Here is a 9,355-nt window from a genome sequence, read left to right on the forward strand (position 1 = left end):
AGCAATGAGCAGTGAAATCAAATATCATTAAAAATTCAACCAACAACGCCAATTTCGCAGCAAGCATTAGCAGGGTAAAAGAAAATTTCTATTCAGCAAGCAAGACCATGGCTCTCACTCATCTCGTATCTATTCATTATTTGATAATTCAAAAGATGGGGGAGGGGGAACATCTAGTTGGAAACACTAGGAGATGACAATTCAGCGAGCTACAAGGCTCTTGGCAACTCATCTCCTATCTATCTATACCAATCACTCTTTTGAATTTCTATGCTCATGTTAATTGCGTAGAAACCATAGGCTGAGACTAAAATCAAAGTAACACCCAATAAATTTCTCATCCAATCTAAAAATTAAAACCCAATTCCTAATCAACAGTGAGAACGTTGAATTTATGAAGCAATTGAAATATGATCAAGTCAGAATAACTCAAAATGAACCAAGGTTTGCAAAAGAGCCCAATTCAAAAACAACCTTATTCAGTTACATGACATACCATCATAATATAAACACGGGGAAAAAAAAAAAAAGTCTCCATTACCGTTCCTTCAAATTCCTCGTCATCATCATCGAACTCAAAATCGAATCAATTCATTCGGATTCGGTTGAGGCGGAAGGAGAGGAAAGGCTCTCGATCTCGAGGCGTTCGAGGGCTTTCTGGTGGGCCCAGGTCTCGATGGTGAGATCAGGCTTGGCGTTGAGTCCGACACCGAGGATGACGATGGTGAGGAAGCTGGTGATGTAGCAAGGCAACTCCCAGTCTTCCCATTTCCGAGACTGACCAGGTGGTGGTGGGGGCCTGTTGAAGAGGTAACCCTTGGGTTTCTCCTCGTGACCCGGGCTGCTCCACCTGCTCGACCCTGTTGTCGCGGTGCCGCCGCGTGTGCGCAGAGATGAGAGGAGCCGCTGCCGGATCATGCTACTCATGGCTGTTGTTGGGGATGGCATTTGTTAGGTTTTGGTGTTTGTGTGTGGAGTGGACTTCCACAGAGAGAGCGAGAGAGAGAGTAGTGGCAGGCTGGCTCTGATTTGTTTTGTTGAGTGTGTGTGTGTGTGGGTTGGCGTAAGTTTGGGCTTTCGTGGCCCAACTGGTACTTCACCGAGCTCTATTTGAGCTTCGAAAACAATAAGCCTACTGCCACACATTTTGGCACAATAAATGACACAACTCGTCTATTTGGAAAATTAGTAGGTATTCTCAAAGTATTATAAATGCGTACTCTCCCTTCTCACATAAATGGTGGGTCCCACTCACCATTAATTTAATTAATGGGACTCACCATTCATGTGAGAGGAGGGAATACGCATTTATGGTACTCCGAGAGTACACAATAATTTCCCCGTCTATTTGGTATGTAGTGGTTAATAGAGAGATGTTTCTATATGGACCCACTATAATTCTTTCAGCAACTACAACTCGTCACATGGACGAGTTGTGGCATTTGTTGTGTCAAAATGTGTAGCACTAATCTTATTCTTATTCTTTGGAAAAAGTCCATCCACATTGAATGATTTTTTTTAAAAAAAAAAAACACTCTTCCTTCTGTTTTTTTTAATAGATTGAAATTCTCTAAAATAGAAAAGTCATTCTATAAGAGTTTCACCGACTTTTTCACACCATCTACGTGTTGTTTATGGTGTGTGGTAGGTCCAATCGACCATTATCTCAAATGTTATGTGAGTAAGATATGAAAAAATCTTTCCAGTTTTCATAACAAAATTATTTTTGAATGTTATGAGTGAGATATAAAAAGTCGGTGAAAATTTGTGTATATCTAACAAAATTGTTTTAGTTTTGAACACAGATGCTCATTCCACATTTGGCTTAGAATTTGTGTTTAATTTACAATTGTGGTTAAGGGTTCACTTGATCTTATTTACAGATACTACACTTGATCTTAGTGGTTAAGAGCCTGTTTGGCCAACAAAATTTGGTCACTCAATTTCCGTCACTCAATTTCCATAACTCATCACTCATCATTCATAACTCAATAAAACAGAAGTGAAGACCGAATAAGTGAAAAAAAAAAAAAAAAAAAAAAAAAAAAAAAAAAAAAAAAAAAGGTCAAAAGGTGGTCAAAAGTTGCGGCTGTGGGTCCCTCATGTGTGTTTATTTACGGAAATGTCATTGAGTTATGAGTTATGGAAACTGAAAACAGCCTTTTGTTGTTTTCAGTTTCCATAACTCATAACTCAAAAATCAGAGAATTGAGTGATGGAAACAGAGTTATCGTTTGGCCAAACAACCTTTTTGCTATGGGTCCCACCATTTTTGAGTTATGAGTTATGGAAACTGAGAATTGAGTTACGGAAATAGTTAAACCAAACAGGCTCTAAGTGTTCACTATGCCAATAATGTCCATGCCTTTTTATAGTACCTTTCAAATTATTAAGAATAGTAGACAGATTTATTTGCAAACTCTAAAAGGAATTAGATTTTTACTATTTAAGTAGGTAGGCTCAGATACCAATAATAAAACAAAACAAAAAAAAAAAAAAAAAGAGAGAAAAACACTGTTATGAAAGAAAAAAAAAAAGTTGTATTGTATTTGTATGTGGGCTAAAATCTGTTACCAACTCAAGATGGATGGAGAGTTAATGTGTGACTGCCAAGTACAATTAATTTATAGAGAATGTATTTCCGATGTCAACCTTTGTATGCTTTAATGATCTAGTTTCAATTTAATGGAAAAACATCAAGTTATCTATAAGAAAGAAGAAGATTTCAATATTAATTCTTCCTCGGGTTAGTTCGAGGATCACTAGTTCATATAATGTTCAAGTCTTAGTTATAAAGTATAGATGTGCAGGGTATATTTTTCTTAGATTCTTCGTCCCTAGTTCTGGAGGTGTTCCCTTTCTTTATATAGCTATTTGAAGTGCATCTTAGCCCCCCACTTGTACAGTCACTGATCTTCGTTTGGATGCTTGTCCCATCAGGGTTTTGTTAGAGGTGGCAGAATGTGCTGTAAGCTATGAGAGTACTATTCAAGGATCACTCTACCATTAATGCGGCCAACTAAGTTGGTGCAGTGCATTAAATGTAGAGGTGATGGGTACTTTACTTGGATATTTCCCTTCTTCTTTACTTGCACGTCTCTACCTCCTTCCTTGGTATTTTGTCTTTTGGTCCAAGTGGCTTGCTTAAAGCCTTTCGAGGAATGTTCACTCTTTAAGCTCCTTGGACGGTTGGCTTCTTTGGTTTCAATACTTGGGCTCTTATAAACATATTGGGCCAAGATTGATGAGAGGATGGGCCTTTCCATCTCCTCGGTTCGGACCCACATGGCACTATTCTATGGTCAAATCTTACCCCTCCCACAATAGCCCCCCAAAACTTCGCTCTCTTTGCCACTCGGGAGAGTGGGGTTTTGGTAAAGGGTAGGAAATTTGACACGTTTTGGATGCATTCCCACGTAGGACTGTCTTTTCACCTCTCTCATACACGGTCTTGATGCTTCAGCATCCACAACGCTACAATTAATGTAGCAGGCACTTGCATGTCCCCTACATTCTATGGCGCGATGAAGATCCAACAGTTGAAATTTTTCTGAATTAATGGGCAGGAAAATTACCGCTCCTTTGTCACCCCTATATAAAGGGAGAGGGGAATCACTTTCCCCTATTTCAACAATCTTTACCTTTACCTTAAGAGAAGCCATCCGAGGAGCCCCACTTCCCAGACTTGTAAGTGTACTGAGCCCTTACTTAGTTTAAAGTTCTTCTTATGTTTAGTCATTAGGATGAGTAGATTCGCTAGACTAGTAAGCACGCCTGAGGGGAGAGAGGCCTTTAAAGCTAAATATAATATTCTCGTTGGGGTAGAGATAGAACACTGCCATTTAGGGGAATGGTACACCAAGAGACCAACTGGTGCCATGGTCATTCCTATGATTGCCTTTATAGAAGGTGGAATGTAAATTCCTATGGGTAGGGTAACAAGGGATTTCTTGATCTTTTATAGGCTTTACCCCACTCAATTCTCTCCAAACCTCTTTAGGGTGTTAGGTAGTGTAGATATGTTAAATCGAAAGATGGGTGTTAACCTTTCTCATCATGATGTCAACTGGGTTTACAGTTGCCAAAATAGCAAGGACACAGGATACTGCCTTAGGACTAGAGTACCTGCAGTTAGATTAATTTTTTGCCTTCCTGAGACCAACAAAAGCATGGACGAGGATTATTTGATCGTTTTGGATGATTGACATGATGGGTTACATTGTCCCACGTAGGATGGGGAACCAGGTGTGATGATCATAGGCTCGAAAAAGCAACTAACCCTTAGTTTATAGAGAATTCCTTCCCGTACTTCTAGCCTCTTTTGTGTTTGTTTTTGTTTTTCTTTTCTTTTTTTTAATGCCTAACTCCTAACTTTTTCTTCTTAAAATTCTTGCAAATAAAAATTTTACCACCACAAATCTTAACTTGGTGAACCGTAAGGATTTTAAAAGGACTTTGAAATCCAAGATTTTTGTCCACAAGGATGGTTAGCTCTGTGCCACACACGTTATTCTCGAGTACACTCTCATCTCGACTCGCTTTTATTCCCCAAAGCACGTGATCAAAGCCAAAGACCCTTAGATAGTAAGGATTCACGTTGCCGTTATTGGGTTTCTCACCAGTCCTCCTCCCTGAAGGACTCAAGAGGTTGAATTAACTGCTCAATAAGTCATTGACCTTATTCAAGCAGAGGACGATGCTATAACTTCGAATGAGGAACTAGAGGAACCAGTACAGAAGCCCCATTTTATTGACCTCGAAGAAGACTTTGAGGTTTTCAACCAGCTCGATCCTGCTAAGCACTCTGAAGCCAGCTCCAGACTTTAGGCTACAATACAAGTCAGTATCAACCAAGAGGTCGCGGATATACTAGAAGTGATGGTTATCTAGAAGAAGACTTCCAACCTACTGACCTTGTTGGAATCCCACATTAGGGGAGCTACGCCTGAGGTCTTCATAGATTTGACCCAGCTTGGCTCTCTCCTTCTAAGCTTGGAGAAAAGAAAAGGAAGAGGGACAAGAGGATCAAAAAAGAGATCTCCGAGGAGGGTGAGATCCAACCCCAAGTGAAGCAAGAACCCCCCAAGGGATCCAAGGTCACCAGGGCCCAGCAAAAGAAGGGTGCCATTGAGGGCATGGGTTCTGAGATTGCAACTGACTAACGATCTAGGGTCTCTGCTTAGAGCCCCACATTGGTGTTTAATGAGGCCCCTCTTCCTTCGGACTCTTCTATTAGGGATTTTCAACAAAGAAGAGATGGTTATGTGGCCGATTCCCTTAAGCAGGCTCTACTTCTTTCTCGAGACATGACGGAACTTAAACTTAAAGAAGCGCAAAGTGTTCCTCACCTTAAAGAGGGACTTGGCCTTGGTAAGTTCTTATTGTCGAGCTCTAAGCCTGCATCCTCTCATCCTTTTTTTTTTTTTTTTTTTTTTTTTTTTTTAATTTCTCTTAAGATTTTAAAAAAAAATAATATTTTATCCCCTTTTCTTTCCTTTTGTCATATACAGGTAGTTCAAGCATCTCACGTTGTTGAGGAGTGGGTGGACCATGCCTTGTCCAAATCCAAGGAAGAGGAGTCCTACCAAATTGTAGCCACCAAGGCCAAGCTTCAGCCGAGAAGAGGCACAAGGAAGCCCTTTTTAGGCTAGCCGGAGCCGAGAGAAGGAGAAAAAGTGCTGAAGCAGCCGTGGCGAGCATTGAGAAATAAGCCGAGGAGCAACGCGATCAACTTCAGATGGCTGAGGAACAATTGGCTCTCTCTCGAGAGGTGATTGAGATTGAATGGAAAAGGCCAGAGGGGAAAGAAGTATAGATAACTAAGGCTGAGCAAGCTACCTATGAGCTAGGACAAAAAGAGACCGAGGCAAGTCTTAAGTCCTAGCTTAGGGATGTGTGTTGTGGGTTTTGCCTTCAGGTTTGGGTTGAAGCTTTGAATGCTGTGGGATAGACCCTTCTTCAGAGCTGAGGAACCTGAAGAGGGTCATCTACCCTTCTGCTCTTAGGGATACTACTAGGTCTTTTGTTCAAGGGACAAGCTCCACTACACCGGCTTCTTAGCCTTCAAATGAGAGTGAGAAGGGGAGCTCCACTGCCTTAGCCCCTTAGCCTTCAAAAGAGAGTGAGAAGGGAAGCGAAGCTGCTAAATAAGGGTTAGGCAAGTATGAGGGACCATGCATTTTGTAATAAGACTCCCTGATTTTGTAATTTGTTTCAGCTGTAAGGCCCCCCTAATTTGTAATTCTACTTTCAATCAATATCAAAAGCTTAATGTGTTTCGTATTTATGAATCTGTTCTTTGTTTATAAATGCCGTTTCTTATTAAAAATACATGAATTTACTCTCTCGGCTTAACATCTATTCATCAAGTAATGCACTCCTTTTACAAATGATAATAGGCTTAGTTTTAGGGTTTTGACTCATTCCTTACTTTCCCAATGTTGTGCTTAAAACTTAACCATTTTTTAATTCATAAGAGTTAATTTACCCAAGGCAGGTGGCCCGAGGAGTTGAACCTGGCCAATGTTCAGTTTAACCCTTAACCATTTTTTGATTCATAAATGTTAATTTACCCAAGGCAGGTGACTCGAGGAGTTGAACTTGGTCGAGGTTCTGTTTAGCCCTTAACCATTTTTTGATTCATGAGAGTTAATTTACCCAAGGGAGGTGACCCGAGGAGTCAAACTTGGCCGAGTTTCTGATCAAGTTTCTGTTTAACCCTTAACTATTTTTTGATTCATGAGAGTTAATTTATCCAAGGTTGGTGACCTGAGGAATCGGACCTGGCCAAGATTCTGTTTAACCTTTAACCATTTTTTGATTCATGAGAGTTAATTTACCCAAGGCAGGTGACCCGAGGAGTCGAACCTGGTCGACGTTCTGTTTAACCCTTAACTTAAACGAGATTAATAACATAAAGATGCTGGTAAGAGTAAAAACCTTTAAGAATAAAGACATGATATGAATAACACTAGTAGTCTACTACTTCTTATTAATAGTAATATCTTCACAGGTTATTTACATTCCACGGTTGTGGGATAGGGATATCAATCAGGTCTTCTAAATGATAAGTCCCGACTCTTGCGACTGATGTGATACAATAGGGTCCCTCCCAGTTAGGCCTGAGTTTTCCCCATGTTGGATTCCTAGTGTTCCTTATGACCTTTCTTAGGACTAGGTCCCCTAGCACAAACGCCCTTGTCTTGATGACTCTATTGTACCCTTGTTTAAGCTTTTGTTGGTAGTGGGCCAACATAATGGTAGCAATCTCCCTTCTTTCTTTAACCAGGTCTAGGCTAGCAGAAAGGAGCTGTTCATTTTTGTTGCTATCAAACTGGTCAGTTCTTATCATCAGAAACCCCGTCTCTAAGGGGATGACTGTTTCAAAGCCATATGTCATCGAAAAGGGTATTTCTCCAGTTGATCTCCTTGGTGTAGTGCGGTATGCCCACAGGACATGGGGTAACTCGTCTAGCCATCTTCCCTTTGCTTCATCCAATCTCTACTTCAACCCATCCACTATAACTTTATTGGTGGCCTTAGCTTGTCTGTTGCTTTGAGGGTAGGCTAGAGTAGAATATTTATTCTTTATGCCTAGGTCACAACAGTATCTTCGGAAAGCCTTGCTATCAAATTGAAGACTGTTGTTTGTTATAAGAATATGTGGGACTCCAAATCTTGTAAGGATCTTCTACCAAACGAATTTCTTCACATCCTGATCTCGGATATTAGAAAGGGGCTCTGCTTCGACCCACTTGGTAAAGTAATTAGTCCTGACGAGAAATCATCTTTGGTTTCTAGTTGCTTTTAAGAAGGGTCCAACTATATTCAAACTCCATTGTGCAAAAGGCCATGGACTGGAAAGAGGATTTAGGATCCCTCCCGGCTGATGAATATTCAGGGCATACCTTTGGCACTAATTGCATTTTCTAGCATATTCCTAAGCAGACTTTTGCATGCTAGGCCACTAATATCCCTAAGTAAGAGTCCTATGCGATAAAGACCTTCCCCTGGTATGACTACCATGGATTCCTTCATGGAGCTCTTCCAGTAATGCCTCCACTACCTCGGGATGGACACATAGCAAGTGAGCCAGTACTGTAATGCCTTTCTCCAAGCCTTGAGTATGATTGTTTGTATAGCTTCTACTCTTCTGAGAGCCAGTACCGTGGTACCTTTCTCCGAGCCTTTTCAACCTCGTTCTTGTCTTCGATTAGTGTTCCATCCTTTAAGAATGACACCATTGGGTCTATCTAGCTCGGGTTGACATGTACTGCATTTACTCTGACTAGGACCTAGCTATTCCAACTGGACATCACTAGGTCCTTTACCATTATAACCCTCGGTAGGCCTTCTCCTAATGAGTATTGGAAAATTTAGACCCCGGTTGATAGAATTAACAAGTTTTAAACCCAAGTTGTTAATTAGATTTATTATGAATAAACCTTGTTAAAACAAACTAACATCAATATCATGCACAGCAGAAAATTAAATAAGACAAGATATGATGACCTAGGAAAACCAATGAAACAAACTAGTTTCACAGTAAAAAACCTAGGGGGAAACCTTCTCGAAAAGCAATCCACTATAATGAAGAGAAGATTCAGATCTAGTACAAAACCTTTGTCCCTAGACTCTACAATCCCTATAGATGAACTTACAATAGAAACCTTCTACCGCTTCAGAACCTCTGAACTCTTTAATATATGAACGTCACATTTTTGCATGGATCCCAGTACATGACTAACCAATGATGCATGGCTACCAGTACGTGACTAACTCACCAACTTGAAGAAGATGTTTTTGGCTGCAAAGTTCTTCAATTCATCAACAATGAAGATCAAGAAGCACTTAGTTACAAAATCCTAAGGTGCAAAAGACGTAGTAGCTTCATTCAGAGAGAATAAGGCACTCGGTCACTTTTTGCATATGTACTCCTTGTATTCTCTTATGTGATGACCTTCAAAATAAGCCTTACATATGTCTAGGGTTGTGAGAAAAGAAACCCTACACAAATACATAAGCATAGGCCAAAAATCATATTTGAAAAACTGATTTTCTTAATTCTCTAAAGATACAGCTATTGAGACCTTGATAGATAAAATTTGTCTAGAGCTGTCGAGACACATTAAACCTTGATAAATAGCTATCTGTCGAGAGCTGTTGGGAATCTATCCAGCTTTAATGAACAACCCTTCTTTACTTGTTTCTTGGTCTAATCTTTATGGCTTTAATACTTGGCTTGAACAACATGTTTCTTGAAGTATTAAACACATCCTAGACCTATCCAATTACAAGTAAAATCCATTTTGTCAAAAGATTAGCCAATTACATAAAATATTTCCTTAACAACGAG

General features: G+C 40.1%; 1 protein-coding gene across 1 annotated transcript; it reads right to left on the reverse strand.

Moving 5' to 3' along the window:
• Positions 1–364: 364 nt before the first annotated feature.
• On the reverse strand, positions 365–1,055 carry LOC115953355. The gene has a single exon (XM_031070974.1). The coding sequence runs from the start codon at positions 946–948 to the stop codon at positions 592–594; it is 357 nt and encodes a 118-aa protein (XP_030926834.1). The 5' UTR covers positions 949–1,055; the 3' UTR covers positions 365–591.
• Positions 1,056–9,355: the final 8,300 nt, after the last annotated feature.

This window comes from Quercus lobata, chromosome 7 (assembly GCF_001633185.2).
Source record: "Quercus lobata isolate SW786 chromosome 7, ValleyOak3.0 Primary Assembly, whole genome shotgun sequence".
In the NCBI taxonomy this organism is placed as follows: Eukaryota; Viridiplantae; Streptophyta; class Magnoliopsida; order Fagales; family Fagaceae; genus Quercus; species Quercus lobata.